The sequence below is a fragment of the Rhinolophus ferrumequinum genome, assembly GCF_004115265.2.
Source record: "Rhinolophus ferrumequinum isolate MPI-CBG mRhiFer1 chromosome 15 unlocalized genomic scaffold, mRhiFer1_v1.p scaffold_54_arrow_ctg1_1, whole genome shotgun sequence".
NCBI classification, from domain to species: domain Eukaryota; kingdom Metazoa; phylum Chordata; class Mammalia; order Chiroptera; family Rhinolophidae; genus Rhinolophus; species Rhinolophus ferrumequinum.
In genome coordinates, this window is record NW_022680357.1 from 11275267 (window position 1) to 11299334 (window position 24068).

At 44.1% G+C, this 24068-nt stretch overlaps 1 protein-coding gene across 1 annotated transcript in view; it reads left to right on the forward strand.

Moving 5' to 3' along the window:
- SNX29 (sorting nexin 29) overlaps positions 1-24068 on the forward strand; it is a 457786-nt gene that overhangs the window by 23356 nt on the left and 410362 nt on the right. The window contains exon 4 of the mRNA XM_033101149.1: positions 7304-7428. Within this exon, the coding sequence (XP_032957040.1) occupies positions 7304-7428 (125 nt within the window). The remainder of the gene's footprint in view (positions 1-7303; positions 7429-24068) is intronic.

Here is a 24068-nt window from a genome sequence, read left to right on the forward strand (position 1 = left end):
CCATTTTCTTATTGGGTTATTTGTCCCCTTGTCAAGTTATAAGAGCTCTTTGTATATTGTAGTAACTAATTAACCTTTCCTCTGTTTTCTGCATTGTAATTTTTTTTTTTTCCAATCGGTTTGCCCATTATCTTTGTAAGCACAGATAGAGTATCCATTGTAACACCACATTTAAAAATCTTTGCATGAATAAATGTCTTTTAACTGACCATACCTACCTACTAGTTTCTGGGTTTTCAGTGTTTTAAGTTCTTCCCCAACGTTAGAGTGTGCATATGGTCTTTTTAATTTTCTTGTAAGATTTTTATTGTTTACAGTTAATCCTTTAATCCATCTGGAATTTATTTTTGTATCGTCTATGGGATAAGTCATGGATCCAATTTTAGTTTCTTCTAGATGATTGCCATCTTTTCCACGTATCCTTTTGGCCCTTTGTCTCGGGGCTGCAAGTTCCTTTCATTGCATTGACTTAGCCCAGAGAAGGGATGCTCAGGGCCAAAGCACGGAGGACTGATGGAGAGCGCTGTGCTCCTGTGCTGCTCTGGTCCTGGGACCCCTGGCAGAGCAAGGAGTGTGGGCACGAGGCTGGTGTCATGCTGAGGAGCAGGTGCTGTCTCAGCCCTCATTACCCTTCCGGTAGACGAGTTGGCCGGAATTTTCAAGGATGCTTATGTCTACCCACAGGATGGCAGATATGCAAGTAATTGAGAGGACATTCTCATCAGAGCCCACTCCTTTTTCTCTTTTCCCGCTGCCCCTTCAAATGGGAGTCATACCATTGATATTACTCTGTAATTTGCTTTAAAAAAATAAACCTGGCCATATATTTCGAACATTGTTCCAGGCCAACAGATAACATCATGGTGCACTTACCACCAGTGGCATCTTTATGCGTAATTAGAAAGAAAAACCAAATCAATTGTAATTGTATACTTTCATCAATTATGAGGCATACCTAGAGTTCAGAGATGTTAAAATGTGGGGAGAAAAGGTGCTTCTTAATGTCGATTAAGTATGGTATTTCATTCTTTTTAAATTTGTGCGTAACATTTTGCAGTGTGGAGGTGCTATACCATACGATTCTCCTGTTCGTGGACATTCAGGTTGTTTCTAGCTTTGTTTTTGCTTTTGCTGTTGTAAACAGTCCTGCAATAAAAATATCTATATTTGTATTCCTATCAACAGTACCCATTCACACATGTTCTTGTTAGATCCTTGATTGGGTTTAAAATCCATAGTCCTAAATTGATATGTTGGTATTGTGACACTTTCTTGGCCACTAGTGAGACTGAATATCTTTTCATATGTTTATTGGCCAACTGTATTTCCTCCTTTTGTGATTTGTTTGTTCATCTTCTTTAATAGTTTTTTATTTTCATTTTTTGAGTTGCTTGTCTGTTTTCTCATCCATTTATAGAAAGCTCTTTATGTACTGTAATTATCAATCCTTTTTTTTTGATAGTTATATGTGCTGTAAATATTTTCTCCAGTCTGTCATTTATTGTTTTACCATATTGACATCTTTTGCCATGTAAAAATTTAAAAAGTTTAGAAATTTTATGTAGCTAATTCTCTGAACTTTTAAAATTTTGGTTTTAGAGTAATCTGTCCTGAGGTTCTTATGTATTTTTCTCTATTACTTTTGAATTTTAATTTTTTGCAGCTATATTTTTCTTTGATTTTGATCGATCTGAATTTAGTTCTGTCTATCGTTTGAGATAGAAGTTTGTTCTTATTTTCAGTCAGTCTTGTAGCTACTTCTGTCAGTGCCACTGGAAAGTAACCCACTCTTGCCCAACGAAATTGAAGTGCTACCATTATTATATATAAAATATTTCCATATTTATTTGGATTTTTAGGGGGTTCTCTCTACTGCTCCATCTATTTGTTTATCCCTGTGCCACGGCCTTCCTGTGGTTATTATTAGAATTATATTAAATTTATACAATGATTTGGGAGGACTTGATATTTTTATTTTAATAAATCTACCCATTCAAGAAAATGGTATTTCTATTTATTTTGATCTTTATACCTTTTAAGAAAATGTTATGGTTTTCTTCATATAATACTTGTATCCTTCTTATTAACAATATGATTTATTTTACTTTCGTTACCATTGTGAATGGAATTCCTCTCCCCCATTTTGTCTGCTTAAAAATAATCAATTTTGAATGTTATAGTTTCTCTTATTGCAATATTTTTTATTTGTGGGTTAGAAACATTTTTATAACTTTATACAGATGTGCAGTTTTTTACTTATTATAATCTAAGCTTTTAATAAAATGGTATTTCAAGTTCTCTATAAACATTTAAAATAGTCAAATGATTTTTCCTCACCATAACTTTTAAACCATATTTCTTCATTCTTTATAGCTCCAGGTAGCAATATTTCTGGTTCTTAGGACATGATACTTTTGTAATGCTTGCTTTAGAAAAATGCTAAGTTCAGAAAAGCAAAGAGGTAAGAAAGATACCACCAGTAATTTTTTTACCAAATGGCTCTTAATTCTTTTCACATAATTCCCTTCAGAATGTTTGTGGGTTTTTTTTTTTAGCATAATTGAGAGCATACTTAATATACAGTTTCATATCATGCTTATTTCATTTTATATTGTATTATAAACATGTTGTCTTATTATTATAAGCTCTTGGTAAACATTTTTAAGGGCTAAATAGCATTTGATTATATGTTGTGCTATCATTTATTTAACCAGTTCTTTAAGTGTTAAATATTTAGGTATTTTTTTAACTTTACACTAGTATTAAAAATTATTTAAGATAATTTTTATCTTAAATCTTTATCTGACTTGTAGATTACAGCTGAGGATTGATTTCTGCTAGTAAAATTCATGGGGTAAAGGATATGAGCTTTTATGGGAACTTCATTTATGAAACATAAATGTGGGGCATAGCCCATTTTAAGTGTTTGTCCTGTAATGGCCTTGCGTTGGCAAGGCTAGTTGATAATTCTACTGTCTTAAATCTGAGACATGGCTAATGCTGTTAACTGGCTAATTTTTATGGGTACAGTTGACTCCTTTTCAGGTGACATTGAAGCTTTCCATATGAGAATAGTCCAGCCCATTTTCATGCTTGTACTTGGTTATTCCTAAAAGGTTCTAACAAAGCTGTAACACAGTAAAAGGATTAATTTGAAACACACCCTTCTGTCACAAGGTTAATTTGGTAGAGTTTGTAAAAATGCAGCGTTTACTGCTGATCCTGTCTGTTGTTCTAACATTTGCCATAAAAAAAAAAGCACAAGAGTCTTAGGAATCTTATTATAGACTAATGTGGCAGGTTAAACAGTCTTGAAATATAGGACAAAGCTCAGGAAAACCAGTGCTTGCAAAATTTTATCAGTAAGCTAGTTAAGCTTGTACAGTGTCCAGCTGTGCTGGTATTGGTGGACACTTTTAAATTCAGCAGAAGGAAGTTATTTTATTTTTCATTCATTAACTCCTTCACTCCTTCATTAAACTTTTACTGAGCACCTTGAGGGAAGTTTTTTTTTAAAAAACAACTTTATTGAAGTCTTATTTGCATACCATAAAAACCTACCCCTTGTAAGTGCAGTGATTTTTTTTTTAGAGTAAATTTGTAGAATTGTATAACCATCATCATAACCCAGTTTTAGAATATTTTTATTATCCCCAAAAGTTCCCTTATGCCAGTTTATAGTTAATTCCTGATTTCACCCAGCCCTCGGCAACTACTAATTGACTTTCAGTTTCTATACTTTTACCTTTTCTCAGCATTTCATGGAATCCTACAATGTGTGCTTTATGGGTCTGACTTCTTTCCTGTAGCATAGTATTTTCCAGGCTCATGCGTGTGACGGCATGTACCAGTACAGTGGTACTTCGGTTTTCAAATGTCTCCATTGACGAACATTTTGGTTTATGAACGCCGGAAACCCGGAAGTAAATGCTCCGGTTTTCGAACACGACTCAGAAGTTGACCATATCACACGGTTTCCACTGAGTGCAAGATCCTGAGGCCTAGCTGTCAGCTGTTTTCGAACGTTTCAGAACTTGTGGATTACGTTTAAAAACCGAGGTACCACTGTACTTTATTCCTTTTCACTGCAGGTAGTACTTCACTGTATCAATACACCACATTTTATTTATCCATTCCTCTGGTAAACAGCTGTATGAATAAAAATTTGAAGTGAATTCCTTGACTGATGCGTTTCGAAAACATTAAGACATTCACTGTTGATTAAGTGCCCCACTTCGTCAGAAAACATGCCCCAGTTTATTACCATCTGGTGGAAGTTAGATGCAGTAACATGCCCTGGAGGCGGCCAACCCACCACTGTGATGCCGGAGAGCATTTAGCAGAGAGCATTCTGGGAAATAGGAGAGCCTGCGATGAGAAAATAAAGAGCTCCACTAAAGCTGGTGTCCCTTTCATTTTGCAGGAAGTATCATATAACTGAGTAAAGATGAGAAAAATGGAAAATCTTAGGGTGACATAAATCAGTGCCTGTCGTGTGCTCATCACAAGCAGCGGGCTATAGATTCATGAGGTTAGACATGTGTGTTCTCCTTGATTCACTAGTCTTAACTGACCTGGATTTGGATTACAAATTATACAAGATCTCCGGAGATGCGTCTCTCACCTCAATATACATCAAGTCCATATTCTGAGTTTCCAGAGGGGAGCGATCATTTTGGTCACATTTACGACAGACATTGTACTAGGTGCTGGGGCAACTAAGATGAATGAGACATGGTCCTTGCTGTCAGGGAACTCAGGTTAGCAAGAGGAGACAGCTGTGGGAAGCAAATCAGTAACAGAGAGATTCGCCAAGTGCTGTAGTAAAAAGATGCTCCGAATGAGGAAGCATCCAGGAAGGCTTCCTGGAGGAGGAGACCCTTGAGCTAAGTCTTGAATGACCAGTAGGTATAAGCTTAGGTCAAATGGGGAGGTGAAAGGCGATATGGGAGGGTGTTAAGTAGAATGACCGTCAGCAAGGCAGGTCATAATGAACTAATTATAGGATTGGGCCCTCTGGCGTTTTTGATGTGTTAGGTGGATCGTGACCTGTGTGCATCTGGAAGGTAATACTGCTGATGTAATCCACACCTTGGCAACTGGGTTTGTGCTGTTCACCTGCATTCCATTCCCCTCAGGGGCCTGGTGTTATCCAGAGTTGTCAGGGCAGTTACTGACTCGTGCATTGGAGCCAAGCAAACTGATAGGGATTGCTGAGTGAATCATTGTATTTACAGATGATTTGTTTAAAGGTACAGGCTATGGTTTATTATGGAGAACTATAAACACAGGCCAGGGTTTGGGTTTTTTTCCCCACCCTGAGACAGAGCCCTGGTCAGGCTCCATTTTTGCTATACCTCTGTTTTGGTTCCTGTGGGATTTAGATAGTTTGGGTATCCCAGCTCTCAAGAAGCCCTCAAATGTGTGTGCCTGCGTGGCTATGTAGAGAGACTAGCATAAGCACATCTAATATTTAAGTGACATCTGCCCAGCAAAAAGGATTGTTTCAATGTGGGGGAATCAAGATTAATCACTCACTTACTGACCCACTGAAAAAGCATTTGTGGAACACATGCTATGGACCAGGTGCAGGGGAGCCAGGAAGACCAGGCAGAAGGTGGAGACCAAATAGTGTAGTTGAGCACAAGTGTTAGCTTTGGGTTGCTAAATAGGCTTCCTTTCTGGGGACTGCCAGCTTTGCTCAATGGCAGTGGTCGCCTAGAATGCTGGCATGGATTGGTAATGGCACAGAATGGAGAGTAAATGTACTAGTGCTGGTATTTGCTGATGCTGGGTTAGGGTTTTCTGGTGTAGACAGATGACTCAGGGAAAGCTTGAGGGAGAAGGCTTTTGTCTTCGAATGCAGCATATTTGTCTTGGTGGTACGGGGTGTAGCAGGATCAGCCTGGGGGTGGATAGGGCTGCAGAGCAGATATTGCTGCTAATTTTGTACTTATTGTGTGCTGTCTCTTAAATGTTTTAAGCCTCAGTTTCTTTAAGTTGTAAAATGGAGAAAATAATACCTGCCTTACATATATCATAATGTTGATGGAAGGAGCTAATGAATCATGGGCATGAAAATATTTTACCACCCACAGAATGATAAACTCTTGGAGTATTATTACTGCAGGTGTGGGGGTGGGTGGAGCGGAAATGCCTGCAGTTAGGCAAGGTTGCACTGGATGGTGGTGGCCTCAGGGCCTTTGCACTGGGCCCCTCTGCCCAGCCCGCTGACTCTTGTCATATCCAGGTCTTAACTCCAATGTTACCTTCATTCATGCCACAGAGCCTAAGCCTGTCTCTGCCCTGTCTCCATTTACCACCTCATCCTGTTTTATTTTCTTCAAAGTTCTCATCAACTAAAATGGTTTGTTTGGTTTCTTTCTTTGTGTATCTCCCCCTGCTAGAACTGTGCAATGTGGTGAGGCGGAGACTGTGGCCTGTCTCACTCCCTCCTTCCTGTCCTCAGAGCCTAGGGTAGAGCCTGGCACGTAGGAGAAGTCCAGGATTTCTTCACATTTGTCGCATCAGTGAATGGGAGGGTCTCACAAGTCCACAGACGCAATTGGGCTGGAGGCCCAGGACACCTGGGAGGGCTGTTCAGAATCCAGTGTAGTTGCTGTGACCTCATCTTTTTGCCAACATGTTCCTAAATCTCCAATTTCTTTGGTTATTGAGAAATGAATTCAATAAAATGCACAGTAATTATAGCTAAATTGAAAATTCTGTCAATTCTGGATCTGACTTCACAATGTAATCTCTTACAAGATACAGAACAAGAATCAGAAATCTTATTATTTTTTTAGTGTATGTAACAGGCCATGAAATTACACGGTGTTTCCAATTTGGCAGGCTGGTGAATTCAATCTCTTAGAAGATAATCTTGTTCCTTAAACTACATGTGGTATGAGTTTGAGTTGAAATTTGTGAATTGGATAAAATTAACACCCAGCCCCTCCCCGAACTGATTTGTTCTTAAATTGGCTTTTTTATTCTTTTTTCCCCCCTCCCCTGCTGGCTGGCACCAATTCCATTTTCCCTTGTTTCTTGTGAGTTGTTATTGTGCTTTCGGCAGTCTTAGGAATATGCTGGACCGTGTGGGGCTTCTGTGAAATGAACATACACACGGAAGAGGTGTGTGGGACAGCCCGTCAACTACATGTCAATTACCAGCCTGTAAATCCAGGTGTCTGGTTGCACCTTCACACCTGGCTACGCCCTGGCTCCCTGGAGATGCTGGGGCCACCCTGCTTGTTTGTGTCCCTTCCCAGGGAGGACTGACGAGTCATTGTTTCTCTTGCAGGGTGACCTGCCTGTGTGCCCAGTTCGAGGCCGTCCTGCAGCATGGCTTGAAGAGGAGTCGAGGACTAGCTCTGACGGCAGCCGCCATCAAACAGGCAGCGGGCTTCTCCAGCAAAACCGAAACAGGTACCGTTCGGCCAGATGCGGCCCGGAGGACGCTCTCTTTCCTCTTGCTCTCATTTTATGTTCTCGTAGTGAGCAGGGCAGTCACTGTGTGGGGCTGCTGGTGCAGAAAGTCATGTGCAAGGATGTCCATGTGTCAGTAATGGTGATGTCTGGTGCTTTCATTTAAATGAAGTCATCCTCTGTGCAGAATTCTCAAAGCCACGTGTTGTGGTTCCTGAGGGGTTTGGGGGCCTGCAGCCAAGGTGCTTGTCTCACCACTGTCGTGTGGCAGTTGCTGGGAAATTAATAAACTGTTTTAATTTTATGCATGGGGAGAGCATGACATTTCATAATGAAATCCGTCTTTAGTAACAGCCACAGAAGCCAGGCCAGTCTCTGAGCTTGTGAGTTCTGTTACCGTCCATTTTAAAGTCGTCAAAGCATTTCCCAGCGGCCATGTGCTCCTGTGTCATTGAATGGCAGGGATAACACTAATGATAAAAACGATGAACATTTAGTAGGAGTATTTAGTGCACGCCTGGCGCTTTGTTAGTTTTCTGGCAGAGGAACTCATTCACTGCTCACAACAGCCCTATGAGGAGGACGAACCTTTATTTTCTCCACTGTACAGATGAGACGCTGTTAAGAGTGATTTGCTTTGGACGGGAACCTTCCAGTGTATTCCGTCATGTAAAAAAACATCCTCCGTCCTCTTCCTTCCCCCACATTTTGCTTGTGTCCCCTGCTCTTAATCTCTGAATCTTTCTTGTCACTGTGATGGTCACTGCTGAGTAAAATGTGTCATTTTGAGCTGGTTCCTCACCTGTCACAGCTGAAACCTAGCCCTCACCGTGGTTGGTGGAGGTGTGTGGAAATTCCCTGCACACCGGACCCTTTGCCTTTCCCTCTCCCTCGTGTTGGTGTAGCTCCCTTCTGTTTCCTCTCTGCCTTCCAACAAACCTTTGATTCCTGTTCATCTCACCAGTCGCTCGTTTTCATAAATGCATTTGGCTCCTGTTGTGTCAGGGGACAGCTGCAAGAGGGATTCTCGTCGCCGTTGATTTTTCCCCTGTGCTCCTGGGTCCCTCCTTTAAAAGTCAGAGATGTAGGGGGCTGGTTCGAGAGAAGAGCCTCGGTGCTTGTAGAAACCCCTGCCAGCTGTGGCCACCTCAGAGGTCAGCCTCCATTGTCTCACGGCCAGGATACTTCCCAGGGCCTCTGCATGGGGGTGGCCGAGGGCTCTGTGCTGGTTGATGAGCTGTTCGAGGACATAGCTTTTCCCACCATCCCCCTTGGCTTGCTTGGCCCTTGGATTTCTTCTTATTCCCATCTTCCCTGTGTGTGGAGAGCTGCCTTCATGAAATCAGTGCGGCTCTGGGTCTGCTTCCATCCAGGCAAGGGCTGCTGCCGGCTGTGGCAGAGGCAACCTGGACTTTGCAGTCGGACTGGGAGGGTAAGTCTGGTCTGAGCCTGGGGGCGCTGGGGGTCTTAGTTGTTTTTACCTGTAAAGACAGATAGTCTCGTCTACCTGGGGGCTTGTCAGGAGGAGTCCGGGAGAATCTCATGTAAAGAGCTGCTTCAGTTCATAGCACCTGATAAATGTTGAAGCAGTCGCCCTTCTCTCCCCAGCTCCCTTTTATCCTCCTCCCCCATCTCATCCCCTCTTAGGCGCTGACCTTTTGGCCATGAGTAATGGCTCTTTCTGTTCCCATCAGACAAGAATTCTTGTCTTTTTGTTACTTGGCTCTGATAGTCAGAGAAGTACCAGCACGCTGACAAGGCATCTTCAGGTGCGCGTTCCTGCCACTTTCCCATATCCTGGCATAGTTTCTGCACCTGCATCCCGAAGAGACTGATGCTGGGTCTCTGGCTTTGTTTCCTGCTGCGGAGGACGTACCGGGCCGCTGCTGAGACAGTGAGAAGCAGGGGAAAGACCAGACCCCCAGCTCTGGAGGGGCTGCTGAGGGCTTCTGCCTTCACTGCTGGCCGTGTTAGTGAACAGATCACCGGTCCAGGACAGTCCTGGGCTGACTCAAACCTCTTTCCTGCTATTGAGCATGTGAATAAGAACCTCACAAGAGAAGGGAGCAGGTGGTCTTTCAGCTGCTAAGAGCTGGGAAATAGGAGATCAGTGGCTTCTTGGGGCTGTTCTTAATGCCACTGGAATGACCCTTGCAGGCAGAATGAAGAAAATGACACATGAAGAGAAGGATGCGTGGAAATGAGCACTGTTCTGCCCCTTCGTCCCTGCGGGCTGCTGGTCAGGCCCTCGATGTAGCTTAGCAGTTTATATCAGACTCGCAAGTCAGACGGCAGGGTTGACATCCTGGCTCAGGGACATACCACACAGGAGCTCTCTGGACACCCCCTCTCTGTGCTTCTGTTTGCTCATGGATAAAATAGGGTTAATAACAGCCCCTGCCTTGCAGGGTGGCAGTGTGGACTCCATGAGAAAGTGCCTGCAAAGCCCAGGCCTTGGTACGGAGCTGCGGGAGCTGGCACTTGAGGCAAACATGGCGATGACTTTCCGGGGTAGACGATGGTGTCCTTATTTTTCAGATGACGACAACAAGGCTCAAATAAATTGCCCAAGTCCCACCACTGGGAAATGGCAGAACTGATGTCAGACCGTTGTCAGGTTCCTGGCTGTTCCCAGCTCCCCTGCCCCTGGCATCGGGCCTCATGCCCATCAGCGCTCCTCTCCAGCCACTCTCGCTCAGTTCACTGCATGGAAAGTGACAGGAGAGAATAAACAACAGTAAATTCATCCACAAGCCTGCTGCATTAGCTCAGTGTACAGATGAGGAACATTATTACCCTGTCGAAGAGAGAAAAGCAGCTGAACTTCAAAGGAATGACGGAACAAAATGACGTCATTGAAAATCACAATACAGTCGAGATTCCTGGGAGTCGGCCAGACGCATGACTGCATTTGGCCGTGTGAGGGTAGGGTGCATGCGGGACTGAGTTTGGAAATTGGTGCCTTGTACCGCATACGTGAAAAAAAAAGTTTTTTTAAGTTGCCAATATTTAAAAATTATGGGATGTTATGTTGAAATATGGATTTCTGGCTTTCTTAAACTTGAGGACCTGTGACTCTGGGCCCACCTTTAACTACTGACTTTGGTTGGAGCCCAGTCAACCCCCTGCCCTGTAGAGGGGCAGCGCTCCTGTCGCCACACTCTCCACCTCTCCCTATTGCCCCCAACACTGGTGATGAGTGTGGGTTGCCATTTAATTTTGCACTGTCGTTATTGTTTCCACTGTTCTTATCTAAAATTCAGTGGATTTTAGGCGTAAACACTGCTCAGATTGTAAGCCTTTGCAGTCAGTTTCTAGAGTGCTGAAACAGTTGTTTTTGTCAGTTTTGTCCAGTTTTATAGTTGCTTTTTGGGGAGAGGGTTTGTTAATGGTCATCTGGCTGTAGCCAGAAGTCCCTTGTGTTTTGTTTTCATCTCCATTTTGAATACATTCTTGCCTTTGTGCGTGCCTGGTGTTTTCAACGGAATGCCAGATGTGAATAAAGAATTGTAGAGATGATTTGAAGCTTGGGATGATGTTATCTTTCTTCAGAGGGGATTTACTATTTCTTCGCAGGCAATTAGAGAAGAGGAAGATCTATTCAATCCAGCCAAGGATTGAGCCAGTTCACATGTGGGCTTCAGCATTTGTTAGGGCTTCTGCCTTATTTCTAGGATGTAGGTCTTTGGGGTGTCTGGCCTATATCAGTTTCCTAGGGCTGCATGACAAATCTCCACGTCCTGGGTGGCTTCAAACAACAGAGAGAAACGTCTACTCTCACAGTTCTGGAGGCCGGGAATCTAAAGTGTAGATGTCAGCAGGGTGGGTTCCTTCTGGAAGCTCTGAGGGAGAATGTGTTCCTAGCTTCCGGGGGTTGCCACAGTCCTTGGCGTTTCTTGGCTGGTAGCTGTTCCAATTTTGGCCTCTGTCTTCACTTGGCCTTCTTTCCTCTGTGTCGTGTCTCTCGGTGCCCTCTCCTTAGAAGAACAGCAGTCACACTGGATTTAATTCCCATCCCCCTCCATAGGACCTCATTTTAACTAATTACATCTGCAAAGAGCCTTTTCCCATATGAAGTCCCATTCTGGGGTTCCAGGTGGACATGCATTTTTAGGGGACACTATTCAATCCAGGACATGGCTGAATCCTTGAGGTGTTTACAGTGCTGTTCCTCCTTGGCAGGCCCTGAACTCTATTTTTTTTTTCTTTTTGTTTTCGTCCCTGTGGGAATTCTGACAGCTCAGCTTACCTTTTCATTAGAGCAGTTCTATAGTTGGAAAAAGCCTCAAGGGCAGAACAAGGCTCTAAATGTAGGAAGGACTCATATGTATGGACTTTGCTTCTCTCCTAGGCCTTCAGTTTTAATTAAAAAAAGTTGTCTAGGTTTTTCCATTGCTGTTGTTTCTGTGGGAGAGTTGGTCTAATCCCGGCTATTCTTCCGGAGCTGAAAGTGGACCCTTGAAGTGACTCTTTCATTGTGTGCCTTTTCCTGTTGCCAGAGGTACCACCTTTGTGTGTGACTATCTTTGGTTCCTTTTCTACACATCAGGTACCAGGTTTTCCCTTGGAGATAAACTAGAGCCTGGGAAAGGGAGTCTGCAGCCCGTTTTCCTTCAGTCCTGTGATGATTTGAATCAATGCCTGCAGACATCTCCCATTCCCTAGTTTGCTGTCTGCCAGGTGTTTTTGTTTTATTTGTTTTCGGCTTAGCATTCAGGTTTCTTTTTGTTTTTGACTTGGGGAGTTTTGCCCTGACTTATGAAATGTTGGTAAGGCAGACATAATTGTAAGCAGCTATGCTAACTCAGCTTTGTCTTGCCCAGTATTGTTGGCGGGCTTGGCAAGCGGTGTGCATGCCACACTGAGATCCTCTTGAAGAGATCGTCCAGATAGTGGGGTTATGAAGGCCCAGAGGGGCTTGGGATGAGGTTACACAGTGCGTCTCTAGGATTCAAACCCCAGAAGTGAGAGAGAGTCTGCTTGTCTGGAGAAGCTGGTTCCTCTTACTTTGATAAGTGACTGGATTTGTCTACACAAACGATTGCCTTGGTTGGTGATGGTGAGATGGGAGTCTGCGTTTTCAGAGTCTGGTCCTGCTGTGTATTCGAACTTTCCCTTCAGTTATGCCGGTTAGCGCGAGTGATTGTAGCAAACATTGGTTTTCCCTCACCCAGCAGTTCTGTCCCTTCTTTTTTGGTCATAGAACTCTGATTTTGTTCAGATGTTGGGTGGCCAAGAGCTCCAGGCCTGCAGCTAGCCGCAGGGGGAGTGAGTCTGGATCAGATCAGGCCAGCTATAATAATTATCAGCCTGCCGGTAGTTGGTTAGGAATAGACATGAGATGCAGTTCTGACCAAGGAGAAGGAAGAAGTCTGCAGGGGCTCCTGAGACAGTTCCCCACTGATGAAGCAGACACAAGAGAAGGCTCGTTGTGGGGCCTTGGAGTGTTGTTTGTAACTGTGACGTTTGGACGTGTGGGAATGATCTTGCAGCCGTGAAGGGGGATACGTCTGAGGACAGCAGCCAGTACACCAAGGAGGGCAGCTCCGAAAGATGGCAAGTACCTGAATCCTTGGTAATGTCACTGAGCTACCGACTTAACCAATGGTGGCATTGCCCAACTGTGGACATGTTATGTGAAATCATCAATTCCCTGATGTTTTAGGCCTTTTTGAGTTTGATTGCCTTTTACGTGCATCCCCAAACATCCTAACTTAAACAACGGAGAAAAGTAAGAACCTTAAAAAATAAAGTCAAAGGCCTTTGCTCCAGAAACGGGAGGAGAGACGTAATTAGCACATTAATCTTTGAAATGACACCTGGATGTTTTCTGCTCTTTCTGTAAATAAAGTTTTATTGGAACACAGCCACACGCATTCATCTGCTTACTATCTATCTATGGCTGCTTTGAGGCAGAGTTGTGATTGAGACCATCTGGCTGGTACAGTCTAAAGTAGTTACTATTTGGCCCTTTACAGAAAAAGTTTGTCACCCCCTGTCTTAGAGAACAAAGGACAGGGGATTCCACTTTATCTTATATCACACATATTTAGTTGTCTGTTGACCATATTCCGCACTGGATGGTAAGCTTTGGGAAAGCAGAGCGCCGTGTCTGTTTTACTTCCTCTTGACTTTCCAGCTCCTAGAATAGTGTCTGGAAATACACAGGTTCTCCAATAAAAATATGTCCAGTAAATGCATTTCGGATGGAAGGAAGAGCATTACTCAATGTGCCTGGTACTGTAGGTCACGTTTCCTGAGTTACCTTATACGAGGATCACTCCAGAGTGTTACTGAGCAAGTGATTCATTTCTGAGAGAAAAGAAAAAATTAATTTTTAAATTAATTAAAAATTAGTTAAAAGTGATCGAGAGCTCTGCGTAGGCTGGGCTTGGAATTGGTGGGTCTTGCAGCCATTGGAAGCCAGTAGAGAATGCAGCATGGAACAATGAATTCTTTCCCCTTCTACTGGAGGAAGAAGAACCGCTGCAGTTAGTGGCTGTCTTGGTCCATCCGGGCTGCTGTAACACAACATCACAGACTGAGTAGCTTATAAACAACAGCAACTTATTTCTCACAGTTCTGGAGGCTGGGAAGCCCAGCATCAAGACGCCAGCATGGTTGGTTGAGGGCCCTTTTCCTGGTTCACAGCTGGTGCCTTCTTGCTGTGTCCTCAGGTGGTGGAAGGAACAAGGGATCCCTCCGGACCCTCTTTTATAAGGACACTGATTCCATTTGGGAGGGCCCCACCCTCATGCCCTCCCAAAGGCCCCACCTTCTAATACCATCACCTTTGGGGGTTAGGATTTCAACATAGGAATTTAGAGGGGACACATTCAGATCACAGCAGTGACAGTCCGTGGCATAATCTCGGAATTTGATGTTGCTGTTAGTCAAGAATATATTCTCCTCAGATTATGTGTTGGCAGTCTATTTGCAAGGTGGTAGGCACGATTTAGAACATACCAGAGACACACTTGCTGTAGAATTTAAGTTTAATCTTTGTTCATTAGCCTTTGGCACCAACGACCCTACGATCTTGAAACACTGTGTTCCCCTCTAATGCAATGCCTGACCTCTTGGCATACTTTCTACTTCTTCGCAGATCCATCTTGGCGTATCATTTCTACACACCTAAATACTATTATTCGTCTCTGATTCCGTTGTTGCCTCTCATTTCTACACGTGCCGTCTGAGTTCCTTGGTGAAGATATCTGTCTCTGTGTTGATTCCTCTAAGTTGCGCCTCCCGCAGATCACTCCCTGGAGCTCTGTCTTCCTCGTGAAGGTCTGTTTGAATGAACCACGGGCTTGTCAGTCTCCACGACTGAATCCTCATCATTTCCCCACATTTGCTCCAATGTTCCTTGCTTCGTGAATGGCTCTGCCCTTCACACAGGACCCCTGGGCAGCCCTCGGGCTTCCTCCCAGCCTCCTCCTCCTCCTTCTCCTCTGCCCCCAAACTAGACCTTCACAAAGCACCGTGTTCTGCCTGTCAGATGGTCCCCTAATCCACTCACATTTCCTCCATCTTTAATGAGTTCTCTTCTCTCCCCCAGTTATGTCTGTCTGCCTTCAATCTCGATCAGCTCTAACCTACTCTACGTGTTATAGCCAGAGGAGTCTTAAATAACCAACTTGCTCTCTCACCCCCGCCCCCCAACCTAAAAGAGTTGGGACAGAGTTGACATGGCTTCGAAGGTCTGCCCTCTACCAGCTTTGTCTATCTCTGCGCTTCCTCTAAACCCTGCCACACACCCAGGGCTCACATGCAGTGGGCAGGTCAGACATCGCAACACTTCTATCCAGTTGATAAAGAAACCATGACCCGAGTCCCACAGGTTCCCCTCACGCCGCAGCCCCTGCCTGGGGACCCCCGGGACCTCCCCACAATTCAACAAGCACATCGTTAACGCTGGATACTCTGGGGAGAGCGTCTTTGTGCGACTGTCTTTTCATTGCTCGGTGCCTCTGCCCAGTGGAGATGGTTAAATCCTAAATTCTGAAGAGCACTCCTGGTTTCTGTAACCCGGAGACTCTTCATGTCTGGTTCTTTCCCTGTGTTCTTTCCCTTCCACTGCTCTCCTTCCTCCCCAACCCTCACTGAAATGACAATTGCTCAAACTTCTGTTTTCATTCTCTCTCTCTCTTTTAAATTGTGATAAAATATACATAACATAAAGATGACAAATCTAACGATTTTTAAGTGTATCGTTCAGTGGCATTAAGTACATTCACACTGTACAACCGTCACCACTATTCATCTCCAGAACCTTTTCATCTTCCCATATTGAAACTCCGTACTGTTAAACAATAACTCCCCATTTCCTCCTCCCACCCGCCCCTGGCAACCACCATTCTACTTTGTGTTTCTATGAATTTGACTATTTTAGGTACTTTATAGAAGTAGACTTATGCAATATTTGTCCTTTTGTGTCTGGCTTATTTCATTTAGCATAATGCCCTCAAGGTCCATGCATTTGTAGCAGGTGTCCGAATTTCTGTTCCTTTTGAGGCAGAATAATTCCAGTTTATGGACAAACCCCACTGTTTATCCACCCATCTGTCCGTGACGCCTGGGCTGCTCCTACTTATTGACTGTTGTGACTAGTGAGCCATGAAGATGGGTGTGCAAACAACTGTTCAAGTCCCTGCTCTCAAGTCTTCTGGGTGTGTAAACCTAGAAGTGGAATTGCTGGGTCATGTGGTAATTCTATGTTTAATGTTTTGAAGAAACTCCATACTGTTTTCCATAGTGGCTGCTGCATTTTTACATTCCCACCAGCAATGCACAAGAGTTTCATTTATTCCACATCCTCACCAACATTTGCTATTTTTCTGTTTTTGATAATAGTCCTTCAAGGGGGTGTAAAGTGCTATGTCATTGTGGTTTTGGTTTTTTCTCTCTTGAAGCTTCAGGCCACTCTCAAAAAGTCATTCATGAGCTCCCTACTCAGTTCAGCAGGACTGTTTCCCTCTTATAGGTGCCCCCCTCCCCCCCGTAGCCCTGAGTCCTCTCATCAAACCTGTGTATAGAGCTACCAGGTTTTTTGTTGACTCTCTCTCTCAATGGTCATGGATTAGATCCATCCTTGCTCATCCTTGTACCGTGTTTTCCCCAAAATAAGACCTTGCTGGACTATCAGCTCTAATGCGTCTTTTGGAGCAAAAATTAATGTAAGACCCGGTCTTATATTATATAAGAGCCAGTATTTAGTATATTATATTGTATTGTATTATATTATATTATATTATATTATATTATAGTATACCTGGTCTTATATTAATTTTTGCTCCAAAAGGCACATTAGAGGTGATTGTCTAGCTAGGTCTTATTTTTGGGGAAACACAGTAGCTCCAGCATATTGCAAAGTACTTGGCCACCAAAAATCTATGTTCCGCTCAATGACTCAAGGACCCCAACTTCAGGACACTCTGCTGACTCTCTTGGGCAGCCAAACCCCACCCTCTGCTGTCTGTACATCTTCTCAGTCAGTTGAAAAGCAGGTGGCATTAATATACCCACAGCTGTAAAATTAGAGAAACCAACTTCCTTGATCCTCAGTGGGGATTTTTGAAAATGGTTGATTGCATTTGACTCAAATCAGAATTTATATTTTGCTTCATTGGGTCACCTTGGGCAACAATTTCATTTCTGTAGAAAGTGAATTATGGAGGAAGCTGCATGTGCCAGGAGAACCCTGGGCCCATCCTTTTGATGGTGAGGGGAAGTCAACTCTCCCCCCACCCTATCCCTGTAATGTTTCAGTTCCCTCTTTGTGTTTCTCTGTTATATTCGTGAACTTGCAAATGAGCTACTTCTGGTGAGAGAGACCATGGAGGGATGTCTGCGGAAGGTGCTGACAAAATGCTGAACTCTACCTAGGGGTAGTGATGAAAATGTTTAACAGCTGGTAGGGACTTGCTAGCCATAAGGAGGGAGCCAGAATCCAAAGAGCTGTTCTCCTTGGGCTCAGTGTGAACCTGTGAGTCGCTAGATTATGGGATGCCCACAGGGTCCTGGGGCCGGCCGAGAACTTGGGCTGATGGCTCTTTACTAAGGGACACGAAACTGTCCAAGCATATATTAAGATCTGTAATTGCTGGACTGATGCCTCTTGGCCCAAGGTGACCTTGGGCTGTTTCAGAGGTGTTTGATCCCAAGGTCTCCTAAACTAAGACTCAGGTTTGGCCTCAGAGTTGTCAGTTTTCAGTTCATAATCATCCAGCTCGTTGGTTCCATGGATCCTTTGCTTTGCTCCTGACAGCATGAAAATGACTCTTCAGCAGAGGATGGGGCACACCCCTAGAAGGAAATGAGACACTTGTTTTAGAAGTCCTTGTTTCTTTGGTGCTAGAGAAGGTTCCCGCTTTTTAACAAAGGAGGTGTTATAGACTCTTGTATAATGTGGGTGAATGCCAAGTGTGCTATGCTGAGGCATCAGAGCTTGGGACTCAGACCTCAGGTGCTCACAGGGGCCGGACAGATGACAGAAGTGAGTGAATCAGGCCAGTGACAGGCACCTGCGAGTAGTGGAAACGGTGTCACTTGGCCACTGCAGAGCAGGCTGGGAATATAGTCTGTCTGTCTGGGGGTTCCGGAAGAAGAGCGGGTAGATGTTGATGACCAGCTAGCGGTCTGCCATGGGTGGAGGTTTTACTTTTCTGTGTAGAGTGTTCAGACAGCCTCTTTCTGGGGACATTTTAATAGAAATCTAAGGAAATGAGGGCACTAGCTCGCCGTGCTGTTATTGGGGAAGGAATTCCCAGTGGTTCAGCAAGTTCAAAAGTGTGTACCAGTCAGCGCCTGTTGCTCTCAGGCTTGTTCTCTGCCCTTTCTTCCCCTGCAAACCTTGTCTTCCCACTTGGTCTGGCCAGTGGCAGGTGGTGCTGAGTCTAGAAGGAGGAAGGTGGAGGGGAGCTAGAGTTTATCTCCCTGTCACCTCTGCTTTAGGTGGCATCTTCCGGCAGTGGCTGTGCTTCCTCCATGGTCCTGGCGGCCCCATGTGGCCCACGGTTTAGGCCTCCCTCTTCTCCTTCCACAGGTGTCTTTGGCACAGTCCAGCATTGCCTGGCAGCCCTGGGAATACAATCTTTTCCTTTTGTTCCTCTGGCTCTAGGGATGGACTGGGTTTTTAACATCGGTTGGTTCCTTGTTCCTATTTAGCTTTTTAGCTTTTCCAAAATCTTTGTAACAGACGCCCTGTACTAAATTCCCTCGATGGACTGCCAGGTGTGCTTGCTGTTTTCCTGGCTGGGTAGGGCCCTAGGCATGGCCTGTTGGAGAAACACCCAGGAGACCAGTGCGGCTGCAGCTGGGCTGGTGACAGGGACCATGGGACAATGTAAAGCAGCACCGCAGTGGAGGAGCCAGCTCTCGCCTGGCAGTCAGTGGCAGCTTATTCTCGTCTTCTTGCTTCTTCTCTGTGATCTCCTCCCACTCCACCAAGATTACTGGCATTTGTTCTACAGAGTCAGTAGTGATGCTTAATTTTAAAATGTAAATCTACTGAAGCCTCCCAAAGTAATCTAGTATCTCAGATTATTGTGCCTTTATTCATTCTTTAAAAATGTGTCAAGTTTTGAATTCTATACTTGAAAGTGGTTAAGATGGTGAATTCTATGTTAAGTGAATTTTACCACAATTTAAAAAAAGTGGCCAAGTTACCGTCAATTGTCAGATTTAAGATTGTTTTCTAACTGAAAGGGAGTTTAATAACAGTTTTTCAGTTGCAGAGAAATAAAGGCAGTTCTACCTCTACAAAAAAAAAAATAAAGTATCCATGTAAAATGGTGCAGCCACTGTGGGAAATAGTTTGGTGTTTTCTCAGAAAGTTTAACGGAATTAACCATATGATCCAGCAATTCTACTTCTAGACATTTACGTAAAAGAATTGAAAGCAGGGACTCAAACAGATACTTGTATATCTGTGTTCATCTGAAGCATATTTTGCAGGAGCCAAGAGGCGGAAATAACCCAAATGTCCATGGATAGATGAATAGATAAACAAAATATGGTCTATACATATAATGGAATGTTATTCAACCAAAAAAAGAAATGAAATACTGATACATACTATAACATGGATTAATCATGAAAACGTGCTAAGTGAAAGTAGCCCGACATAATAAGACAAATATTGTACTGTTCCACTGATACGGTATCTAGAACAGCCAAATTCCTAGAGACAGAAAGTAGAATCGAGATGACCAGGGGCTACTAGGAACGTATTGATTAATGGCTATGTTTGGGATGATGAGAACATTCTAGAAATGAATGGTGGTGATAGGTGCACAACATTGTGAATGTACTTTATGCCACTGAATTATACACTTAAAAATGGTTAAAATGGTAAATTTTATTATACATATTTTACAATTGAAAAAAAGCAAAAAAGAAAAGGCATCAAGTTTACATACTTTGTATAATTCTTTATTATTTATGTATAGCTCATGTTTAAGCCACAGTGTTCTAGTTCCAGGAGGCAGTCTTGTGGCCGGTTGGGAGATGGCCAAGTGACAAAGCTATAGCCCTTATTGGAAACTGCTTTGCAGATCCATTTGTGTCTTGTGGTTGGGCTCATCTGCTTTGGGATGTGAGTGGGATTTTGGAGCACCTGTGCTCATCCAGGTCTCAGGCTGGAATACAGAAGCACTTGGTTTGCCTTTTGTTCCTGGAATGGTCGATTCTGTTAGTTTCCTACCTAAAATCCATTTCCCTTTTCTTCTTTGTCTTAATTGAACCTGAGTTTGCTTGGGGCTGTGGGCTGTCCTTCTCTAGGTAAAGGATTGTGAGTGACAAAGCCAGTCTTGACGTCCTATTCTCCATTCCCTTGGGGTTTTCTGGGATGACTTATCCTTGCCTGAAAAGGGGTGATAGAGCTGGCTTTATCTTGTCCTCTTTTTTCCTGCTCCGATTGTGGCTATGATTCCCCAGTTCTCTGAGACAGTGAGGTGAAGGTCGGGAGATTGGAAATGCTGCCGGTGACAGACTTTGAACCAGTGTCTACCTCCAATCTAAGTGTGTGAGGAAAACAAGCCTTTCTTTGTTTATGGGGAGCCTGGCTCTTTGTAGTTGGGTTTTTTGTTTCTGGTTGAGTAATGCTTTTGGTTGTTGTTTAGTTTTGCGGGACGCATTTGCCCCTACAATGCACGCAGGCACTGCTCTGAGCCTGGCGTGCTGTCCGTCTCTATAAATGATTATCAGATGATTGAAGAACACACCCGACCTCCCTGCATTAGGCTTCTCCTGGTTGTAAGTGTTAGCAAGCCACTTAGACTTAAACAAAAAAAAGGCACTTATTGACTTAAGAAACTAAGAAATCCAGGGTTCGAGCTAGATTAGGTCCCCCATCCCCAATCTGTCTCTGTCTCAGCCCACTTCTCTCTAGGTTGGTGTCTTTTCTAGGTGGGCTCGCTCTACAGGATTACACAATTAATGAGCTCCTGCTTCCAAAACAGTAGTTGGCAAACTTCTTCCTGAAGGGATCAGATGCTAAGAATTTTAGGCCGTAGGGCTCTGTCACAACTCTAGGTCTGCCATTGTAGCAGGAAAGCAGCCTGCTACAAATAAATAAATAAACAAATAGACAAGTAAACAAATGGGTGGGCCTGTGTCCCATAAAACTTTACTTACAAAAACAGGTGGAGGGCAGAATTTAGCCCTGGGTCAGTTGTTTGCTGACTTCTGTTCTAGAAGGACACGAGACCTCGTTTCCAGTGGTTCAGGTAGAAATTGTGGGCAGGACGCTGTGGCCCAGAGCTGGAACTGGGTGAGGGCAGTGAGGCACTCACTTCAGCCACAAAATTTAACGGGGCACCAAAAACTCAGCAATCAAGGTAAATAATATTTTCATGCAGTATTACCAAAAAATCATGATAAATATAGAAAAAAATCCATGATGCACAAAATATGAAACAGGGCCAGGATGAGGGTTGAGACACATGCCCTGCTGTGGCCAGGTGATCGCCCAGCCTGCTTACCTGCCCAGCCCTGTGGGAGGGAAGGTTGGTTGTGCTGGAGGCAACTTGTAATGGATCATGGTTCCCCTCGGAAAGAGGGGTGCAACTTCCAGAAGAAAGGGGAAAGGCCGTTGTTTGCCTGCCTTGGTGCGTTGGCACCGCGCACTTCACATGTACGCTTTATTTTCTTATTTTTTCCCTCATAGCAAACTCATTTTACAAATGAAGAAGATGAAGGGCACAATAAGTTACCCAAGGTCAAACCATCTGAAGTGGAATTTGAGCCAAGGTTTTGGTCCTCTTTGGCCTTCAAAATATGAATTCTTGGCATCAATTAAAGTTGAGGCCCGTTAGAAACTTTGCCAAGGCCTGCGTTGTTTGTCATCCTCAGTTTCCGAGTGGCCCCAGGTCACTCGCCTCAACACCCCCTTCCTGGCTCTAGTTCTTGTTGGCAGATGGCTTTCAGGAGTTGGGAGAACCAGAAGCCCTTGCCCACTTTTTGAATTAGCCCCTTGTTTCAAAGCAGTAAGAGATCGGCGTATATTCCCAAATTAAATTACGGACACTGCAATTGTTAAGTGGCAGGTGAGCTGCTCTTTAAATAGATCCCATTAATTCTGGCAGTAGAAGCGGAATCCTGCTGGGATAATTCTTATCGTCAGCATCGCTCTGGCAAGCTTCAGAAGGATTCTGTAGCAGTAAGCAGTTTGCGAAATTGAGAGGTGAAAACACACCTTAGAGTGTTTCGTGTGTATTCAAGGTCAGAGGGAGGTGACTGCAGTTTTCAAGAAAGACAGGATGTGGATGAGTCATTTGATTTGAATCGTGATGGGTAATATTAATGCAGATGTTTGTCTGGTGTGTTTCAAAACAGGTGGTTGGCAGGCCGGCGCAGGGCATCACTCTCACCAAATTCCCCCTCGTGGTTTCTGAGAGAGGCTTTGAGTGGAAAGAAGGCTATTAAGCACTTGTGTGTTTTGGGCTGATCTAATTTGTTTTGCATTAGTTTGGCATTTAGGTGTTGAGACAGAAGGTAGTCCTGAGCAAACTGCCCTGTTGGTGGTTTTTCCAGTCATTCTTGGGATGTTCATTATAAATGATCCCAGAAGTCGGCACGACCCGCACATACATACACACACTCGTATGTACATACACTGGGGGTGCCGAAAAAATGTCCACACATTTTAAGATATTTTATTATGTGTTACTTTTCGAAGTTGAATTGAATTATGGTAGCAATGTGTGTAGTATGACGTTCATTCAAAAGATGGCGTTAGTCAATTGAATGCTAGCGTCACCATGCGACAGGCAGGACAATCAAAGAAAACGGCGGAAGCACGGTTGTCATTCAAAGAGCGCAAGATCATTTTGAAGGGGCATTTGAAATTCGGGAATGTTGTGGAAGTACAACGACAATGGAGGCTTGAGTATGCAGCAGAACCTCCAACATGCCTACCAATTGCACGCATTCGTGCTAAGTCTGAGACGCATGGTGTTGTGTGTGACGCGCACAAGGGAAGATCCGGGAGGCCTCGCACAGCAACGCGGCCCGCTGTTTCCGCTGTGGTGCTGGAATAGTTTACAGCTCACCACAGAAGTCTACCCAACAATGTTCGCCGTCATCAGAAGTGTCTGGGCGCTGATGTAACCACTCTGAGCACCTCTTGTCGTTGCAGACGTCAAATGGGACTTGTATTCACCTTTTGTTATCGGTATATATTGAGTATTACCATTTTAACACAGTGTTTTCCTTTCTTACAATGTGTTACATGTTTTTGGCGCCCCCTGTACACTCATGCTGTTACAAGAAGGTAATTACTGAGTAAACCGTGGTTGGTCAATGTGGGCTGAGCATCTCCGTGCTGTACTTCCCTTTCCTCCAGTTACAACCCCCAATAACTGAGGTGATTCTGCACTTAGGGGCTTATGCTAAGGGAGAAGAATCCAAAGCTTAGCGCGGTCGAGTGACCTGCCCGGGGTCATTCCACTGAACGACCTCTGCGCCCGCTGTCCTGTCCACTGGATTGGAATCTTAGTAGGGACGAGTCCTTCTTGTATCTCCCCGGTAGCCCATAGCCTCGCCAGTTCGTGGTGCAAGGCCAGCTGGGCTGAAATATTACAGTGAGCTTGTTAACCTGGCGTCATTTATGAAGATGGGTATATGTGCATCCTTCTGGATGGAAGGTTCTCGGAGCCTGGTTAGCTCCTGGATTCGAATCCCTGTCTAGCAGCATTCTAAGCACTCTTTCCTATGGGATATTAAGCAGTTGTGAACATACATGATCATTTCAAAGAAGGTAGATGCCTGCTCACTTCATAAGGCCGGGTGATTTTGTGGTTTGCAGTTAGACAGCTCTGAGGTCCCATTCTGCTGTAGTGCTTACTGAATGTGTATCACTGGGTGAGTGTCCACTTGTGCAGGCCTCAGACCTTGTCTTTGACATGGAGATGGTGTGGCGATTGTGACGACTGAGGTCAGTGTTTAGTGCAGTGGCTGGTTTGTAGTTAAATAGTATCGTCTCTTGATGTTGTTACTTCTACTATTATTGGTGGCATGAAAAAGTGTGGATGAGCCAATGTTAAGTACAGAAACTTGATCACAAAATTAGGAAGACACTAAAATTACAACCGTGGAAAAAATCTGCGGGTGTAGATAATAAAGGCAGGATGGCGATAAAA